This window comes from Calonectris borealis, chromosome 14 (assembly GCF_964195595.1).
Source record: "Calonectris borealis chromosome 14, bCalBor7.hap1.2, whole genome shotgun sequence".
Lineage (NCBI taxonomy): Eukaryota > Metazoa > Chordata > Aves > Procellariiformes > Procellariidae > Calonectris > Calonectris borealis.
The window spans coordinates 16,974,734-16,995,319 of record NC_134325.1 but is presented as its reverse complement, the minus strand read 5'-3'; the positions used below and the strand labels follow the sequence as shown (position 1 = coordinate 16,995,319).

At 39.7% G+C, this 20,586-nt stretch overlaps 1 protein-coding gene across 3 annotated transcripts in view; it reads left to right on the top strand.

Annotated features, from left to right (window-relative positions):
• NAV2 (neuron navigator 2) overlaps positions 1 to 20,586 on the top strand; it is a 233,309-nt gene that overhangs the window by 137,385 nt on the left and 75,338 nt on the right. For all 3 annotated transcript variants that reach the window (XM_075163316.1, XM_075163318.1, XM_075163317.1), the window contains one exon: positions 7,794 to 7,916. In XM_075163316.1, coding sequence (XP_075019417.1) covers positions 7,794 to 7,916 — 123 coding nt within the window. The remainder of the gene's footprint in view (positions 1 to 7,793; positions 7,917 to 20,586) is intronic.

The following is a 20,586-nucleotide window of genomic DNA, read 5'->3' as shown; positions in this document are numbered from 1 at the left end:
GAACTCACAAGTTGTGGTGTGTTGTATTTTTTGCTTACTTGTACGTACTGGCCTATTGTCAATGACTACCAAAATACCATTTAATAGCCATCATCCCACTCTGGGCTTGTTTCTGTAATAAACACCTCAGCAGTGTTTGAGCTGCTGCTTCAGTGCCAACAGGTTTTTGTAATTTGAGCAAAAGGACAGCTTCTAAAGGACAAAATACGGTCCCACTCTGGGGCTAGCCAGTAGGGGGAGATGCAGCCATACGCACTTCGTCGATGTGGATCGTCCGCAGGAAAGGAGTGGGCGTGAGGGAGTCGCAAGTCGCCGTGGGGTACCTCTTCCTCCGCTGCTGACCCTGCTGAGAACCTGCGGAGAAGCAGCGCTCCCTCCTTGCTTCTCTTCGGTCACACGGCGTTCCTCTCCCTAACAAAAATAAAGAGGACAATGCAAAATGGGTCGCTTATTCTATAGCTTATTCCTATGATTTTCGTTGAAATAGATTCTGAGAAAGGATTTAGGCATTTAAATCAAAATTGGCATCTGCAAAACCCCATTGAACAGCTGCCTGATTCTGGTGGATCTTCAGCTTGCTCCAGGCTGGCAGCCTGTGCTTGGTGGGTGTGATCGTTGTCCTCTCTTCAGTAACGAGCTTCCACCCATGTTTCGCTGGGGTCCAGTGTGGCATTTGCACACCTGACTCTTGGGTGTTTTCTGGTCTTATCTATCTCATTTTGACAGGTTACCATCTTCGGTCTTCTCTCCCAGGGTGGAGACGTTCATTTTATGTTAGCGAATGACTGGGTAAATTTCAGAAACCATCTAGGAATTGGAACCCCAGGGCTTAGTCTTTCTAAATACCGTAATGGCTGTGCTGTGATTTACTCTCCTTCGTACGGGTGAACCTTCCAGCATAGTGAGCCATGTGGCCCAGCTCCAGTACGGTGGATGGCTGATGCCCTTTTCCATCCTCTGGAGAGTGTTTAGTCAGGCATTAGTGTTAGGTCAGTCCGGTTGCCAGATTAATTCTTCTGAGAGATGACTAATGTAGATTTTAATCCCCTCAGACGGAGAAGGAAGCAACATTTTTTAATTACCCTTTTGTGCTGCTCACCTTTAATCTGGATATACTGGACATAGATTGGGCTAGAGAGGCTTTGCCGTAGACCCAGACTTAACATCTGCTATGGCCTAACTCCTGCATACAGGCAACGCTCGCAGCTCTGAGCCAAGGCCTCTGAGTCGCACAATTTAGGATTAACTCAATGGACTAACCAGATTGAACTAAACCTGCTCAGAATTAAAGATACAGTTTGGGAAAAATGTGGGAAATGTCAATATAGTTAAGCAAGACTGCATCTTAAAAATAATTAAGCTTTTACCGGTCACTTGGTTACAAGGGGAAAAATTCTTCTAATCCTAATGAGTCCTAATGCTGTAACGAAGCCCTCGCGTCTCCTAGCGAAGTCATTGAAAAGTCTCTGCCCAGATTCCTCCGTGAAATCTGGGGAGGATCTGTCCTAGTCTCTTCCCATGAGTTTTCTCAGGTCTTGCTATCTTCTTGTACATACGTTTATCACCTGGCTTCTTTGAAGCCTGCTTTGGGGGCTGTTAATAGTTAATATTGGCATTTGAAGTCTCATTGCCATAGCCAGAGTTCTCCTTCAAGATACAGTGCTCCATTCATTTCTGAAGGGCCATTCAACTCCAAGATAGATGAAGAGGAATAAGTAAAGTTTTAAACTGTCCTTTCTTCTCATAAACAGCCTAAAGAAGGGCGGGAGGAATTGAGGCAAGCAAGGAGAACATAAAACAATATTCATATTTAACATAAAAATATCAATATAATCTTATTCTACTAACTCTAGCTTTTGAAAGTCCAGTTACCTTAAATGGATGCTTTTCAGTGCCTGATCTGTGTCGTCGTCTTGGATGGGCTGACTAGATTTCTAAAAGAGTTTTAAAAATGACGGTGGAGCAAGCCTCTTCCTTTGGAGGAAGGTGAATTTAAGCTTAAGGTGCATTTGGCAGACAGGTTTAGTGAGTGTTGGAAATACGATCATATACTAGGAGAGTCTCCTTCGAAACAGGCATGGATGCAGTGATGTGAGAGATGCTTTCTTTGAGTCTAATATTCTTCTCTTGTGTACTGACAGCTCTTAAACTACAATCTAAGACTGCTAATTCCACAGGAAACCCGTTTCCTCAGAAGCTCGGTAAGAAGCCCTTGTCCTGGAGGGAAGAGATGTGGGGGCACGTGTGAGATTTGACCTATAGTGGCAGCAGCCACCCAAGTCCCTTACAGGCTATACTGTCCTTGGAATTCCTTCCCTTAGCAAACGCAAGTTTTATAGTAACAAGCCTGCAGACTTCTTGCAAGGAGACCCAGCTGAGAAGACATGTAGAAATAAATTTAGCCCTGGGCAGGAGTGCCCAAAAATTGTTATCTGATGGCTGCTGAATGACTTACGTGCCAGGCACGTCTTAATACATCTCCAAATAGAAAAGTATTGATTTCACAGAAGCCACTTCTTTCTGTAAATTTCTTTTTTTTTTCCCAAAAAGGGTCTGAGGATTAAGTGGTTAACGGGGGTGGACTTGTTTTGTGTCTAGACCGGTTTGGACAATGTGAATAAGCAGCTACCGTTTATGTTATTAGTGATTTACAGGTGAGAGGTTTCTCCAAGTAAACTATGAAATGAAAATACACGTATTAAGTTTTGCATAATCTCATTTTTCCTGTCTTACCCGTTAGTGAAACAAGTATCTCTTTCTTCCCAGCAGTGATTAGGATTTTTGAGACTGCAGGTCAATTATTGTTTTTTCTGGGCTTACTCCATGTTTGGGTTCAAGCATCTTCAAAACAATTCATAGTTCCTTCATTAGTTTGTTAATTGCAAATAGTTACTGATTATTAGTAAAAGTCTATTAATTTATAAATTATAGACTGCCTTAAATATTGAAATTAAATTTTAAATTAAATGAGCAATAGGTTTGTGCTTCTATGAACCTGAAAAATAATATTTGGTCTAACGTTAGGGATGTGGGCATTGTATTAGCAGTCCCAACCTGAAAGCTCAGGACCTAATCCTGCTCCTGAATGCCTTTGTTGAAATTCACGTGGGTCAAAGAATGGAATTTAAACCAGCCACAGGCTTGTAGACAGGGTATATGTTCAACTCTTCGGTTAGAGAGATCAAGTACTGTGCCGATGTGGTGGGCATTGTAGTGGAGAGTCAGGCAAGAATAATGGATGGAAAGACTTTGGGGAGGAAACACGGGGAAAGATCATATGGTCTAATGCTAATGTCAAGGTGGAAAATGCACACCAAATTCATACTAAACTGAGAAATTTTGGATTGTCATCATCCTGCCGTTAGGTTAGCATTTCTTTTTAAGCCAGATTTAGAACATATTCCTGGTTGCAATAACAGGATCATTTTGATCACATTTATCATATTTCAGAAACAGCAGTGGAGAATTTTCTGCTGTTGGTTTTCAGCAACTGGCAAAGTTAGGCTCCTCCTTTGATACTCAAAGCTTGTTAAGCCTCTCGATCTCGTTGAACTGATTGTAATGGCAAGGCAGATGAAACCTAGTGAAAATAAACATTTAAAGGAAAACATTAAGGATAACGGTGTTATTGCTGCGGCTCAGAGAGGCTTTTGCGTGTCAAAGCGGAATAATCCAAAAGCTGTAATTCCTACAAGCTTTTCGTTTCTTCAGGTTTCCAGCACCTGGGTTGCTGGGCAAGTCTTCTGCCAGGAGGTACCTGGGCAGCTGTTTCCTAACTAACCTGGAATCCAAAGCACCAAGAGGAAGGCAGGAGCACCTGGGCTGCCAGAGTCAGCTCCAGTTTTGGGACACATCGCTGTTCTGCTGCTTGTGGGTTTGGGATTACGGAGCCGCGTGATGCTGAGCAGATCGGGGTAGGCTTGCCCGGTCTGTTGTATGCTGCTGACTTACCTGCTGCTCCTTCTCCTCCTAATACTTAAGTAAAGAATGGCTGTCCCTTGGCTATCTATTTTCAAAATTGGAAAATCCATATTCATACATTAAGGAGTGAAATTAATATATATGAAGTGGTAGAGTTGTCAGACCATAAAAGTAGGCGTGCTGTTGGCTGTACGCATGGGTAAGTAGGGAGTGCGGACAGAAGTCAGTGACTCAGACCGCTGGATTTTACTGATGCCTGGCATAAGCTGTTCCTGTTTCCTCAGCGTGCCTTTCAGAAAAGGGAAATAAATCACTTCAGCATCAGAAATACCCTAAAAATATTGCACTTGGAAGGACTTATTACGGCACTGAAAATTTCAGAGGCACAGAAAGGGTGTATTTGGCTAAAGAAAAGAGAAGTTTAAAGGTCCAGGTTGTCCAGGGAACTCCAAAGCAAATTACTTTATGCCTGTAATACAGGGCAGGGAGCCACCTTCTTACAGGAAAAAAGTGTCACCTAGAAAGTGGGCTGTAAGTTCCAGTCGTGTGTTGGAAGTGCATAATACTGCTCTTGTTTAACCTGAGCCTTTTCATATTCAAAGAGGTTTGGTTAATTTTGTTTCCTTGCTGGTGAAGAGTGACACGATAGAGATGAGAATTAAGCATTAATTCCTGAAAAGATTAGAAACTCCTTTTAACCAATGTCATCACTGTCTCACTGTCCATTCAGTAAGCATTATTATATTCGACTTCATTAAGGGCAGTCATTCCCCATTAGCTGTTGGTACCATTCCTAAAGCATCTGAGCTATTAAATTTTTTGAACATGTAGAATTTATCCACCTGTATAAAAGTCAAAGAGTACGCGTTTCCCTATGTTTAAACAACTTCTTATTTTGGGGCAGGTAGAAAAATACTTCAAAGTGCTTGTTTTTGCACTGAATGTGCTTGCAGAGGTCTTTTGATTCATGAATGTAGCAAGGCATCTAATACATATTTGTCCTGTTTTTTAATAAGAAAAGTCAGAGAAATTACACCTAATCGATAACTGGCCTAATACAATTGTTTGGACTGCAATGGGTCGTTGTAGAGGAGAGGGGCTAGTATACTGGCATTCCATATTGTGTAGATGTATGATAAGGCAATAAATTCCGATAGTGTTGAGTACTGTTAGAATTACACGCATGCAGGATAATATTTCCTGGTTTTATTCCTCCCTGAGTAAAACCTTATCAGATTGTCTTTAGAAAAATATACCTTCATTATATTCTCCTTTCTCAGAAAGCAAAAATCTGCAGCAATAATAATGTTGTATTCATAAAGGCAAGATGGTTTCTGGGAACCAAGACAGTTTTAAGTTTGGAGGGATGGAGAGGAAGGACAAGAAAGCAATGGCTGGAGGTTTTTAGCACCAGTAACTTCTAATCTCCTCTGTACTAACTAATGGATAGTAGGGAATTTTTTTTTTCCTCATTTATTTTAAAGTGTATTTATTGTAAATGCGTTTTTCTCCACAAAATTCAGAAGCTAGTACCTTTCCTTCTTCTTTCACCTCACTGTTGCATGCAGCACTTTAGGCATCATTGGTCTTGGCATCTTTTTAGAATTAAACATTCCTGGGTAGAGGACATTGCATGTAATAAAAATAAGATATAAGGCTTTCAATCTGTGATTACACAAACCTGTTTCAAAATACAAAAATCTATCTTGTGTTGCTCTGGCACATACGAAACTTTTCCATTGATTTCAGCATGGCTAATTCTTAAGAGTAATATATTTCATTTTACATATTCTGAGTAATAAGTATGGAGAACAATCTATTTCAGCTATAGTTGATCTTTTTTATCAAAGGACTAGTATATGCCAGAAATCTCACAGCAAAGCCAAAAGCTGCATTTTCCAGAATGTGTACAACGGGTATTCATACAGAAACACGTTTCGTGTGCAGACAAGTATCTGCAATAAACCAATTAGCATATGTACATTAGATGTTCTTGCAAAATGCTGTTTGCATGTTTGTATTACAATATGGCTTAAGCTCCACTTTTCTTTTCTTTCCCTTTCTTTTATTTTGGTAGCTTAAGGGAAAAAAAATTCTTCATAAATAATTATAAAATATTTATAAACTATGTCAAACAAAAGTTAGAATACTAGACCTAAGGCAAATTCCGCACGAGTTACAGTGCAACTGCTCCTCATGCTTTTTACAGTCTTTGTTTATGAGTTTGGAGAATCGTGTCCCCACAGATTTGCTGAACGGAGAATACTCTTGTGTCTGACTCGACGGGCTTAGCAACCTCTTTGTTAGGCTGCCCAGAGGGACTCCTCGGTTGTTCCTGGGAAGGCCCCGTACAGATTTATACATCTAACTGAAATGCTGAGCAGCAGATTGTGCAAGCCTTCTTGACTCTTTACCATCCCATTTTTATAAATGTAGAAATCAAATTTGACTTGGGGTAAAGCACATCTGTTGCAGTAACATCTCGCCAGCACTGCTGGCTGCAGCTAGGAGCATCTGGCCTTTCTCGCTGCGGATGAGGCTGTCTCGCTGTTAGGGAAAAAGCTCTGTGCTTGTTAAGCACGAGGAAGGTGTCCTGCGTGTCTGGATGTTGCTCTGTGGGCTGCTGTCGTTCCGTGAAGAGTGGCTAAAGGATTAAGAGGATCCAGTCCCATCAGCTCCTAACTCGGGGAGGTATGTTCCGAGTCCAGCGCTATGCCAGAGACAGCGGCCGTGTTGCTAGAGTTGTTAGAGTTATTTCAGTCTCGGGTGTGTGAAAATCTTTACGGTGTGTTTACACAACTGTCAGTGCTGCTGCTGTAGATGGACCTGAGCTGACGAACTGATTGTGGTAGCACAGAATTCATTCCATGCCAACGTCTTGAGAGATGAACGGGACTTGCCTTTCTAGTTTAAAGCTAGCTCGCATATATCTGTAGTCGGAAATACTTTTAGAAATGAAGCTAAACCAAGAGAAAAATCCTCCTGTTCTATGTGGTTGTACAGTTTTTAAAATTTTCTTGCTTACTACCACATCCTGAAGTTTCATTACGTGATGGCTGTTGCTGTCTGCATTGGTAGAGACTTCAGCAAAAATGCTGGACGACACAGCCTGCATTTTTGTGATCAACAACATCTCTCTATTCTTGTCCACCAAGTGTCATCTCTGTTCACTTTAAGATGTGTTTTTCATTTGTCTAAACTAGAAAGTAAGAAATGTGCTATCTTAGCAGTTTGTGAAGTGTCACACATACACCTGACACTTCTTAATATCCAAGCACAGTAACACTTTTTAAATGCGGATGTCTCTAGGTCACAGTTGCAAACAGAGTACAATGTAGGAGCCAAAACAAGGTTGAAAAAACCTTTTCATTCATGCTGCAACTTTGATTTCTCACAATAAACCTTGGGATACTCGTTGTTCATGGACCGCTGACAAAATCTAGGATGAATTCAATGTGATTTTTGCAGTTAACTTTTAAAAGCATTGAGATTTCCATCGTGCTGTTTTAGCCCACACAGAAGAGTTCAGGATAGTATAAACCATGCCTTTTTTGGACAGGAAGGATAATTAATTATAGCATTCACAAATATTCAATGGCTTCCATCTAGGCATCCTCAATGAAAGTTAAGTATTCTTCCTTTGTCACAGTTATGCAGAAATTCAATTCTTATTGATGAGAGAGTGCAAGATGTAATGGAGAACAATGAGAGGCAAAAAATAGAGTTTTCCTTGCTTCATATTCTGAGTAATATTCTTAAAAGTGGAGAAATTGCAATATACAGTTAAAAACATGCAGAAGATATGAGCTACAGTAATATCTAGAAGTTTTATTATTTTACTAAACACGACCCTTTGTTTTGCTGCTTAAAAGGTATATGACCGATGGTGGCCTGGGCCTCTATACTCGACGGCTAAACCGGCTGCCTGATGGCATGGCTGCCGTGCGGGAGACGATGCAGCGGAATACTTCCCTGGGGCTCGGAGATGCTGACAGGTAAGGTCTCATCCAGCAAATGCTTGCATATAATGGTGCATTGAATTCACGCTATATCTAGTGCATATTGGATCTCTAAGATTAAATAGCTTTGGGAATTCAGATACTGAATACATGGGTATAAGCTTCTCCAGAGTATTTTAGGTTATATGTTCACAGAGGTGTCAGGATAAATGCCGACTTTCATGTCTTCTGATTGCTTGCTGAAATCTCATCTGGGTATTTGTGGATGAGACATGACACAAGAAAATTTAAAACTTCCTTTTTAATAGCATTTGAACTAAAAAAGACCTAATTCTCTTCTCATTTCCACTGATTCTTCCAAGTCCAATGATTCAGTGTGAACAGTCAAGGCCAAAGATCAAGAATTAGGGGACTAAAAATCCATAATTTATGAGATTGCGATCATAAAGGAAACCGGGGAGATGGACAGTAATGAGACCTATATTCTGCTAAGAGTTGAGATAAATGGGTTAAACACTTTTGCTTTTAATGGCATCAGCCTATAGCTGCTTCTTTCCCTTCCAAACCCAAAGCCTGATGAGTGTTACTGTTGATGTAGTATGTGAACCGTATCCTTTTTCTTCCGTGAGGGGCCCCTAAGTATAAAACATGGATTTTGAGTTACAGTTTGTACCGATTTCTGAACTAGAAGTTTTTTCTCTTTTTGTGTTATTGGTAAGTCTTTCCTGGGACATAATGCAGTTGACTGAGTTTGATATGACTGATGCTTTCTCGATAGTGATGCATGGATTACTAAGGAAATACAAGTGATGGAGAACCTAGCCTTGTTTTCACAGAAAGCCATACTAAATTTGCTTTGGTGTTGTCTTGGTATTAGTAAAGAGCAGGATGGTAAGTCTAAACAAAAGAACTAAAACCTCTCAGAGAATCTCAGCTCAGTTTCAATCCCTAAGTCAACACATGTTTGCCAGTTGTAAAATATGCCTGGATTTTTCAGGAGCTCCTATCTCTTTCTGAAATTTGCAACTTGAAACCCGTACTCGGCCAACAGCACTCGCTGCTGGTTGACTGTGGGTGAGGGCATTGCCACCTGGTGATGCAACGGAAGACTAATCAAGTATCATCCTCGTCTGTTGCTGTGGCTTCTGAACATTGCCACATTAACAAGCTATCTATTTACAATACAGAATTAGTCTAATATATTATTGTTTAAGTAACAGGCAGCTTTCAGGAGAGCTAGTGATACATTCTTCCTCATTGATTCCTTCCCCCATCCGATATTTTCTGTGCTTGCAACACTTTTTCTTGGCACGTAAATTATTTTCACATTTTATTTGCTAAGCTCCTTACCTGAAGACACCACACATCAGGACCAATTACGTACGTTCGACAGGAGAGATTATTTGTGTGTTTAAATATATTCCACTTAGAATGGGATTGTGACACACTGAAATGCAATCCCTAGTTTAGGTCAATTGTTTCAGCTTTGAAAATCATTCTTTCAGTTCATGTGGAGGGGACGGACTTTACACACAATAAAGACTCTGTATGGCTGGCAGTTTAGCTGCAACATGGGATCACAGAAAAATTACCCTTGGTCCCAGAGTTGGAGACATTATTATGTGTTGTTTTGATTTAGTCTTTTCTATTTAGAATGTAAGCCTACTCACCTTAGGCAGGAGATCAGAGTTTTCTGACAATAGGGCAGTGATTTTAAAACAGCTCCTCTTTAGTTGCTGGGTGATCATGATGTGCAGTTTAAACAAAAAATTAATCTTGGTTTGAACAGCAGTTTTCCAGGGTGAAAATTGGCATAAGGAAAAGGAGTTGAATAAAACGGTGCAGTAATCGCTTTCTTCATTCTGTGAACGGAGGCAGCAAGCGGGAGTGCTGAGCTGCTTTATTGGTACACCTAGAAAACGTATGGAGATTACATTTAACTTGTTCAAAGCAGATGTTAATTGAATGCATGGGAGAACGAGTGTGAAAGGCTATGAACCTTTGAGTATAAGGTTAATCATTAAAAAGTTATCAGAGGAATTTTTGCAATATGCTTACTTGTTTAGTTTCTTGTGTTATTAATTGTAGAAGTTTACTTGTGAAGCTTTTACTTGTTGGCTCTGGTAACATAAAGCACAGACCTTAAAAGGTACATTTTCCCCTGCAGCAGGGAAATCCAAACAAGGCAATTTAATTTAATGCTTGATTGCAAGGTTAATGGAATCATTGCACAACACAGCTGAGCTTATTTATTCACTTCAAGACAATTTGTGTTTGCATAGAACAAAGGCATTTTTAATGGAAAAAGGCATTAAAAATGCCTTTTTATTTAGTTTGTGATTTTTTTTTTTTTAAAGGTTGCAAATTACCCACCTATGGTTTTGTCGTCTTCTATATATATGGACTTGGTGTGTACCATCTGGTAATTTAAGTTGATTTCACATTGTCAAGCGCAGCTGCTTGATCTGAGACTAAATTCTGCCCTTACTTTCATATATGTAACTTGCATTTATGAGTACGTACAGATGAGAGGGAAGAAATTTGAAACTTAGATTTGAGTAAATCTTTCTGTAATTGCTTACTTGTATAACGTATTATTTAGAGAAGATAATTCAGACCTGTGCTGATTTATCATATGCTTGTGCATAGAACAGGAGACTGTATTAATGAATGTGAGCTTGTCAAGAGTAACTTTAATGCTGTTATTAGGGAAACGTCTCTATAACTTGTTTTAAAAATCCTCAGTGATGAAGTGCTTAAATAACTACTTCCGAGCTTCTGATTAACTTGGATTGTTTCACTTTTACAATTTAATTTGAGGTTGCATGAATTACATGTCTTTGCATAAGAGTGTAAGGCATAAGAAGGTCTTCCCAGCTTCTGACTATAAGGACCTGTCTCATCAGACAGCAGATTACCTTGTCTTGGTACTTCCAACAGCTACGGCATTGGTGGACTGTAGTAAAACACGGCTCAGGTGTTGAGCATGCTCTTCAAGAGTGTTTCTGTATCACGGTTCAGATCTATGATGACTACAATGGCAGTCTTGTCACACTCTTAGTTAAAAACAAGACCATATTCAATTTAACTCTCAGAAGGACTTGCTGGCTCTTGGCAGTCGGTAGCATTTTAGTAGCATTTCCGGGTTTTGGAAAGGTTTTTGGATAATCCCAGAGGAGACTATGGAACCAGGAGAGGAGATGGACAGGAAAGAAGGATTGGAAGTGAAGCAGAAACTGAGCAGAAAGCCAGAGGACATTCCATGCAGAGCACAGATATATCACTATTAATAAGAATGTCACGGAGTGCAGATTTTTTCAGATGCTATGATTTATAATAATTTCTACAAATGGTAAAAGTTACAGCTTTCAAAAATAGCTGAAGAGTAGTGTTTTGCTGTTATTTTGCATTTTATAAAAACAGATTATTTATATGTCTCTTGGCTCAGGTAGTATGGCTTCGCATTCATTCGTGGAGTAAAACCCTTTGACTGGAGTATGTTTAAATTCACTAACTGCAATTTAATTTCTTTAATCCTGTTACAGTGATGAGAGTACTAAGGGTTAGTGTTCAGTGCTGGAGGGAGATTGTTGGACTGCCTACATAACCATGGGAACTTGGACCACACTTCAGAAGAGCTGAAAAGCAAGTTGAAGCAAGTCATCAAGTTGGGGGCAATATTGGCCTGTTCTGAAAAGTGGGGAGAGGAAGAGATGTCACTGCTTTTGGAAGGAGGCAAATTCCACTGAAAGCAGAATTACAGACATGGTGCTGATGGGTATCGCATAAGAAGCTGCATCAGATTTTATTTCTAGGTGCTACTTTATTGTAGACAATGGAAAAATGTTACATATATGAACAAAAAAGAAAGAAATTTTTGTCGAGATATTCTGTATGTAGTTTTATAGTAGGATAAGACAGCTTTAAGTCCTGAGCATGTATTTTCAGTTTTTCTTCTTAACTGAAATAATGCAGCTAAAATTAAATGAAGATGTCTGCAATTCCTGGTTTTGCAGATGAGGAGTTAAGTCGTCCATTCACAGAGAATATCCGTTAGCAATACTACCCCATTACTATCCATCTCATCCCTGCTGTAGTTTTGCTACTCTAGCAGTGGTAGGATGATGCATAAAAAAAGGGGAAAAACAGTGAAAATGTGTCTGGAATAGACACATAGACTGGATAGTCTTTGTCTTAAAATGTTAAAACATGACTGGGTTATATCTTAAACTTCAGATGGACCCAACTGTTGTAAAAATACAGAGAAATAGATATTCCTGCATTGTAATGGCTGTGGAATTCCCATCATCTCCTTCCCCCACAGCATCTCCTGTTCCTGCCACGCTCCCTCAGGAGTGTTGACATAAGCGTTCGTGGAGTTTCACAGTAAATGAACTTGCAGGGAGATTCATCTGGTATTTTATGTGAATGGGTTTGTGGAGGGAGGATGTCCTTTCTGTCAGGAGAAGGAGTAACTATATCCACTGAAATCATCTACAGACCTCGGGAGATCTCTGCTAAGAAAGTTGCTGCCAAGCTGTCACCATTCTACCAGGAAGATTTCAGGCCATCAGTTCACAGTTCCTTCACTTCCAGAGAGCCTTGGCAATTGTACTTGCATTCGGTTGTTATGATTAACATAATTATAAATTCTACTTTTCCCATTTTTTTCTTTGCTAGGACAGAGGAACACCCCTATATAAGGATCCTATATACTAAATAAGCATAGTTTTGTAGAAGATAATTTAAAAGTCTCTAAATTGTTTTAAGATAACACAGGTCAAAAAGTAAGTGCCAACACGGGAGCATTCATTGCTCACTGTATCTGTGCTGTGAGTCACTGCAATTTGTAAATATATGCCCATATATAGTTGCTTAACAGCAAAGTCACAGGACTGGTGAAATTACTCATGCCGAACAGGTCTTCTACTCTGCTTGACCATCTGTTTGGATTTTATCACTAAGGTAGAAAAAATACTACTGCTTCTAAATATGCAAGTTGTACCTTGGTACTTACAGATACCTATCTCTCTGTCTTTGAAAGATCCCACATTTATCTTGAATACTGACTCGCAGAAACAGGGAAATTCACATTGCGAAGATTCTTTGAAGTTTATGGCCTTGGGATCTGCTGATTAGAATCACAATACCATATACTTCTATTTTCCAAGGAATCTTTTTACAAGCTGTAATCCAAAGTGGTTTTAGGTTACATAAAGTAATTGCAAAGTTAAGCAACAAATAGTAGTTGAAAGGAGAGGTATGGTAGCTATACCCAAGGGCTGAAATTAGCAGTACCAAAAGGAGAAAAAAGACATTCTACTTTCAAACAAGGCAAGGTTAGTCAAGGGAAGCAATGTCTTTGGCAGATCTGTTTCAGTGGGCTAAAGATGACAAACTTCAGGGCATGTAAGCTTTTCTTCAGGTCTAAAAGTGGAAGCAAGAATTTTCATTACTAAATACAAGTTGAAGAACAGTTGCTCTAAGTTTACCTGGATATATTGGTAGTTTAGACTAACTGTTAAAGACAGACAATACCTAGGAAGCAGAGGAAGATTTAGCAAGGAAAGGCATGATATGACGTTTGCGTGCAGAGAGATGGATGATTTATAACCGGTGTAACGTGGAGGGGTTAACTGGGGAGAGAGAGCAAATTATTACAGGCTGTAAAGGCTGTCTCTTTCTTGAATCTATGGGTTTTAATATCCACCAGAGTTATTATTTTAATACTCTGGTTTATTCTTTGAAGATGCTTTATAGAACTCCCTTGAAGATGAGAAGGAAGAGGTCAGACATGAAATGGCTGTGTGAGAATTGCCCCCCTTGGGTAACCAGGTTCTTCTCAACTTTGTGGCTTGCATGTGAATTCATTCAGTGGGCACAGTAATACTGGGTTTGGGTTTGGTTTTTTTTTTCCTTTTTTCCGCGTACATAGTCTTGGAGATACATGTGGTACGTTGGATGAAGTATACTACATTCTGGGAAGCGCTTATGTAGGATTTGGTGATAGTAGCGTCAATTCTGTTCAGAGAGGCATGATGGAACGGAGATACGTTGGAAAGTTTTGTTTGTTTCTCAGGCTTGGTCTAATTTTACTCATTGCATGATGGTCAGCAAAGAGTTTGCTTCCATCAACTTGGTGAGGTTGGGAGCTCTTTGAAGGCTAGAAAGAGTTTTGAGGAGGGGATGACTTAAGGAAGTAGATCATTTTTCAGCAGAGGTGGTATTTGTTTAAAAATTTCTATCCAGGCTCTAGATTATCACGTCATGTAGGAATAGCTGATATATGATTGATGTGGAGGGGCTGGGACTTGAAGCAGTTTTGTGCCCGTTAGTTAACTGACTTTTTGTAAAAACACAATTTGTTTTCCTATGGGAGAGTCCCTTTTCCATGTATCTGTGGCCACAAAAAAAAGCAGATTTTACTGCAGTTAGGACTTATGTGCATTCAAGAAGCCAAGAATTATCCTAGTCTTCTCTTTTAACTAATACCTGTTTTAGTAGCTCCACAGGCTGACAAGGCATTTGAGAGCAGTTCTTCGCCTTTTTCAAGAACTTCCTTCCGCTGAGGAGGTACAGTTCTACCACTCAACACTAAAACCAAACCAACCAAACAAACAAAAAACCCTGCAATTGCAAGCTGTTCCCTCCAAAATTAGTCGATTAGGCAATCTTCACGTGCTTGACTGTCACCATAGTTTTAAACCCCTTCTTCAGAATTGCTTTTTTGCTTAGAGGTAAACACTGAAGAGATAGGCTGGCTTTAGGAATTGCATTTCTTGTTGAAACTTTTTTCCTTGTGTCATGCCCCTTGCTTTTGTTGCCGTGATTCTGATTCTGCATGCCTTTATATTTTAGGGGGTATTTCCACCTCTGCTCTAGCATCTAATTAAAATGCTTAAGCCGGGAGCTGAAGTTCACTACAAAGCTAATGGAAGGTGGCAGGTGCCCTCAAGGGAGCAGCTCATCGTGGCTAAGTTAGGACTTTCTTTTTGCCCATATGTTCCACTGTGGACAGTTTGTCACTTCCCCTAGGAGGCTGCACCGCTGCGTGTGTACAGGTGAAGGGACCTTACCGTTTTTCAGAGTTGTGGATACTGATTCTGTAGAAATAGGAGAAACTGCCTAATTTAAGCAGCTGAATAATTTGCATCTAGGGATGGCAAAATCATGATCCTACACCACTAGAACTAGATTTTGCTGAAGTGACATTTCCTTTCATGCACACCCACTTTATGTGTATAAGTATAAAGTTGATCTAACTGCTGATGTGGAGGCTCTTCTGAAACCCTCAATATTTCGGGTTCCATTGCCAGAGATTAGCACTGTCTTTTCTGTTGTATGAAGTGGCTTTTAAAACGCTTTAGGCATGTGGGAAATTAAGCTTGTATTCCAAGGGTAAACAAGATTGTAGATACAAAGACCATTTTGAACTGTATCAGGGTCTTTGTGCTTTGCATGACAAACCGAAGAATGTGAAATGCTTGCTGACATAGTGCAGACTTTGTTATTTGGTTTTCCATGTCGAATGGCAAGAGAGTCAACATAGTCTCACAACTGACCTACACCAGTAACCTCTGAGTTTGGGATTTGGAGATTGAATAGATAAAACTAATAGCAGACAGCTGTCAGACTTCGAAAGAAGAATCTCAGTTTGGGGCTCTTTGACGAGCGTGGAAGCTCATTGTGGCTGTAAAGCAGATTTCAAGACAGATGGTTTTTTCAAATATTGTGTGCTTTTCTAAATGTCTCATTACCAGAAAACCTAAAGATTCTCCTTTTGGTCTTTGTTTGCGCTTCTTAGATAGTTTGTTGGAGCTTTGGAGTTGTCCATAATGGTACGTTTCATTAGAATTTTTCATTAGTTTTCTTTGCTTCTGTTCTACAGCTATGCATTCTGTTGTGATTATATTAATATTCTATTAGTATTAGCTTACATGTTAATAGAAATATTAATGTTAATAGTCAGGATCTAAGCTTTCTATTTCATGGCTGAATGTTTCCCATAATTGTGTGGTTTGGAAAATGATATCAAAATTCTGAGTCCAAGTGTGAGATGCATGTGTCTTCCTGCATCCTCTTCTGAGCTTTGCTGGGGTTTTTTGTTTCTTTTTCTTGCTCTATTGATTATGTTTATTGAATATTCGGTCATTTATTCCCAGTCTTGTCCCCTCCAATGAAGAGCTTTCAAACATGGTACTGCAGATGGGGTGACAGGAGACCTCTATATCATCAGTGAGAAGCCTCCAAGGAATTCAGGATATCCAGATGCTTTGAAGGATCCATTGCCTATACAGGGAAATGAGACTCCTAATTTGGACGGCTAACTAGTATGTTTAAAGTTGGATGGTACTCATAGCCTCGTATATCCAATACACATCCACATCTGCAGCGTAGCAGGAGAAGCTCATATTTAAGATGCTACGTATTTCATAAGCAGTCATCTCCTTCAGCTGACCTGAACGGCAGCTCCTGTGTTAAGAAGGTTCTGGGCTGACTGATGTCAAAAGAAACAAAAGTGTCCCCAACCTAGTACTCATTGCGGCAAGGAGATATGTTCAGATAAAATGAAGGTTCACTCCCTATTTCCATGGCACTTCAGAAAAAGGTGCGCTCTCTTCCCTCCGCGCACAGACCTTATCTACCAGCTATACCTGGGGTTTCATAAAGAAGGGAATGTCTCATTTCCCATGTACGTCTACACAGCGTTTGCTGTTCCGCGGGTACAGAGTAACTCCTGAAAGCCGGAGGGCAGACAGAAGTGCAGTAATCGGGGCACATGGACCATGTAGAATGAACATCTGTCCCCACTGGAAGGACTTTCCGGCTCTGGAGAGCAGCTGTGCTGCGTTTTGCAGTAGGAGTGCTGAGGGAGTGGCAGGGACAAAAGTGCATAATTATATTTTTGCTGCCCTGGGGTTCTTGGAGCTACTGCATTTATATCAGGCCATTCCTTAGTGTCATGATAACTTTCTTGGTGGCCAACAAGCTATTCCATATTGGGGGTCAGTACCCTTCTTATCTGTAAGTCCTATTCTGCTCTTCTCCATTCCTCAGTTCCTCATGGTATAGGGATTTTCCAGCAGTATGATAAAGTGACTTTGTGACCTTTTTATGGCAGCTAGTAGTTTTCACAATGAAGTTGAGACTCCACAGAACGAGTAGTCACTTTGCTCCTGATCTTTCTGAGATGAGCCCCAACATCCTGAGGCTTAAACGGCCCAGTGTTAACGCAGCTGCGCAGGGCTTAAAAATGCTCTGCTATTGTATAAACAGGCATTAAGGCGTTCACGTGATAGTCTTATGTTGCTTAAGTATATACAGTTAAATATACATTTGGCCAGGATAAATAATTGCATACTCTACAGTGGAAACACTTGGAGCTACATTGTGCTGTTGCAGCAGTATTATAAGAATGTAATTTGTTTTTATTAGTAAAAGTTTTTGATATTCTCACTAAAAATAAAACATCTAATTTTATTAACACTGATTGCAGCAATTTGAGACTAATTAATTTGACGTAAGTGGCATTGGAACAGTGCAAAACCTGTGTGCAAGAGTTAGCACAGGGAGCCTGAGCACCTACCACATTGCTAGAGGCTATGTTTATGTGTGTCCAGGTATGTGTGGTCAATAAGTAGCCAGAGGATCTGCACTAAACATTTGAAGTCTGGTTAGCGCCTGAGCAAAGTCCAAGGGCTGAGGTCAGCTCTTTTTAACTATATGATTTTTTTGTCGTTGTTGTTTCTTAACTGACAAAGGCTCAGCTCAGCAGCTACTGTGGAGTTACCATGTGCTCTCATCAGCCCCAAGTAATATTTTTATCTTTTTAATCTGATTTTAACTTTAAAGTTTATGTTCTCTGATTATGTTGTTAGTTTAAGTTAATTTTCATATATATCAACTAATTCATTCGTTTTGGTTTGGGGGAAATGAGCAAACCACCTTGAGTGTTCAAAAAGGTTTTATTCCCTCTTTCATGTTGATAGTCAAGATTGATTTATTCTTGTTATGAAACTTGCAGCTAGAAATACTCTTCGTAACATGACTTAATGCCTTAAACATCTCTTTGAAACTATTGATGTTACTTGATACTATCTGATATGCACATGCATAGTTTTATATTTCATTTGCATTTTTGTGCAAAGATTTCATTTTTATTTTCATAATGTTGCATTTGCAAAACTAGAACTGTTTTGAATGCAGAAGGGAAGAACGGAATATTATCAGGAAATAGCTAGAATGTATTCGTAGACTACTGTCTATCTCTATGGAAAGAGAGGAGAGGGAAAAGGAGAAGGAAGAATCACCAACATGAGCCTTTAGGAAAGAGATATGAGTATCCCGAGCCAACGGAAGTTCACAGAGGTTATGTTCATCCAGGAAAGCCTTATACTCCACTTAATCCGTATTTTGGGACTATGTGTATTCTCTATCTACTCTTAGATAGAGAATTTACCCATCTGTGCTTTGAGAGCATTTCTGAACCAAAGGACTCATGAGATGGATCAGGTGGTGGCAAGAAATCTGCATTTATACACAGCTGATTTCTTAAATGTGCATGCAAAAGAAAGACACAAATTTTCTGAAATCAGAAGATTGTGATTCCGAACTGAAGTCAGAAAATGAGTTCTGTGCTCTAATTTCTGTTGAAATTCTTTGTTGGCTTCCAATGATTACCACTAAGCCTTTTTTTTTGTTAATACAGATTAAAAACAATTATGCCATATGGCAACATGAAGTTGCTTGTCATTGCTTTTCGTCAAAGCATGCTGGTGGTTTGGCCTCCAACACCAACATCCAGAGGGTAGAATCAGAGGCGTCTTCCACTCTGTGGCTTAGAGTTTGGGTCCCTTTCTGCAATAGCTTCTGACTGATTCTCGATTTTAGCGACATTCTGCTTCTCTCTCTCCATGTTTTTAAGGCCTGACCTTACGTTAGCTGTAATGAGCTAAACATGTGACTGATAAAATAATCATTCCTTCCTGTGAGTCATACTATATGTTTTCCCCTCTCTCCACCTCCACAATTCCAGTCATACTTGACCCAGTTATTTTATCTTTCCTACATCATCTCCTCTACGCTACCAAATTATTTTCTCTTGCAGCCATTTATCTTTTTCCAAGCAAGGCGTTGTGCTTTCAGTGGTGGGCTTTCATTATGTCTACCTTTGTCCTCAACGAATTACTGAAACCCAACTGCGTCCATGAAACATGTTTGAATCTTTAAGTCGCTCCCCACTTTGGATACATTCTCCTCTTATTTAATGACATCAGTCTCTGATTGCATTTTTAGATTTTAACACCATTGGAATGAGGGAGCCTGCAATACATGGCGATGCAGTTAAGTTTATTACGGCAATGTATATGTTATCGAATCATTTAGGAGCAAGGGATTATTTTAGAAAGAAAAAAATGAGAGCCAAAGGTAACTTACGGCTTGGCTAAGCAAGGCTGGGTGCGATCATGGGAGGAGAACAAAACTGTCTTTGGACATTTTCAGCAATAGTAGTGAATTCTAGCTATAACTTAAGTAGACTGGGTTCAAGGGAGACAAGGAAAACATAGAGTAATTATAAGGAAAACCTCTCTGGCACTTACTGACTTGTAAACTAGTCTCTGGGAAGTCTGTCCTTCGGGTCTTTAAAAATCTGTACGAACCAAAGCACAATTAGAGGGAAAGTGGTGTGAATAATCAAAGAGTGGTTTTCCAGATGAATCTTTGTTTATTTCATTATGAATACTGAAGACAAGAATTTTCCTCGTCGTTTTTTAGGTGTGCCTGTTACGATGCAAAATATGAACGCTTGCATTAATCCAACTAGTAATCTGGGGTGGGTTTTTTCTTTTTTGGGGTGGGTACATGTAGCGATTTCTATCCTTTCATCTTATTATCCCTTGTGCAGTTCACTTCATTAAAGTCTCTAAACAAAGATATCCAATGACCACTCCTTAATTCTACAGGAATTCACTGAACTAGAGCTGTCTTTATCAGTATTAGTTCATGTTAAGTCTCTGATAGCAAAGTGAGACCATTTCACAGCTCAGCCTTAACAAGATGGCCACATTCCGCCAATGTTGAAATAGGACAGAGAGATGAGATGCTAGTTTAAAATTATTTTCCTTTCATTATTGCACTGGGATAAAACAGAAAATAAGGGTTTGGTTTTTGTTCTTGTTTTTCCCTTACAGAGTAGTGATGCAGTGATTAAGGTTCTAATGTAAAAAGTCAAGTTGAGGCCTCTGCTGTGCCTGACGGGAGCAGGGATCTCCATTTTGGCCTCCTCTATCTGGGTTGTTTCTTTAAGAATATTTCTCTCCGTCTCTCCAGCCAAATTATTTGCTGGAAATAATATCAACACAAGATACTGAAAGGTGTTAATTGGACTCTTGGCTAGTGTGGAGCTATCAGGTCACGGAAGTGGGATGGAAAGAATTAACATTGAAGTCCTTGAACTCCCACATCCCCCCTGGATGATTTAACCATGAAAATTAACAAAGGGGCCAAGGGAGTCTTCTTAGTGTTGTGAAGAGTTACATTTTTTTATAAACCAACAGGGTATTTAATGGTATTTAATCAAAAAATTCCAAAAAATCTCGAAAACATTGCTGTTGCAGTAGCATAACTGGCAGTTCAAGAGTTTTATCTGAAGCGTGCCAAAGTAAAGAGGGGGAGAGAGTGCCTTTAAAACCTCTTTTTAACAAAA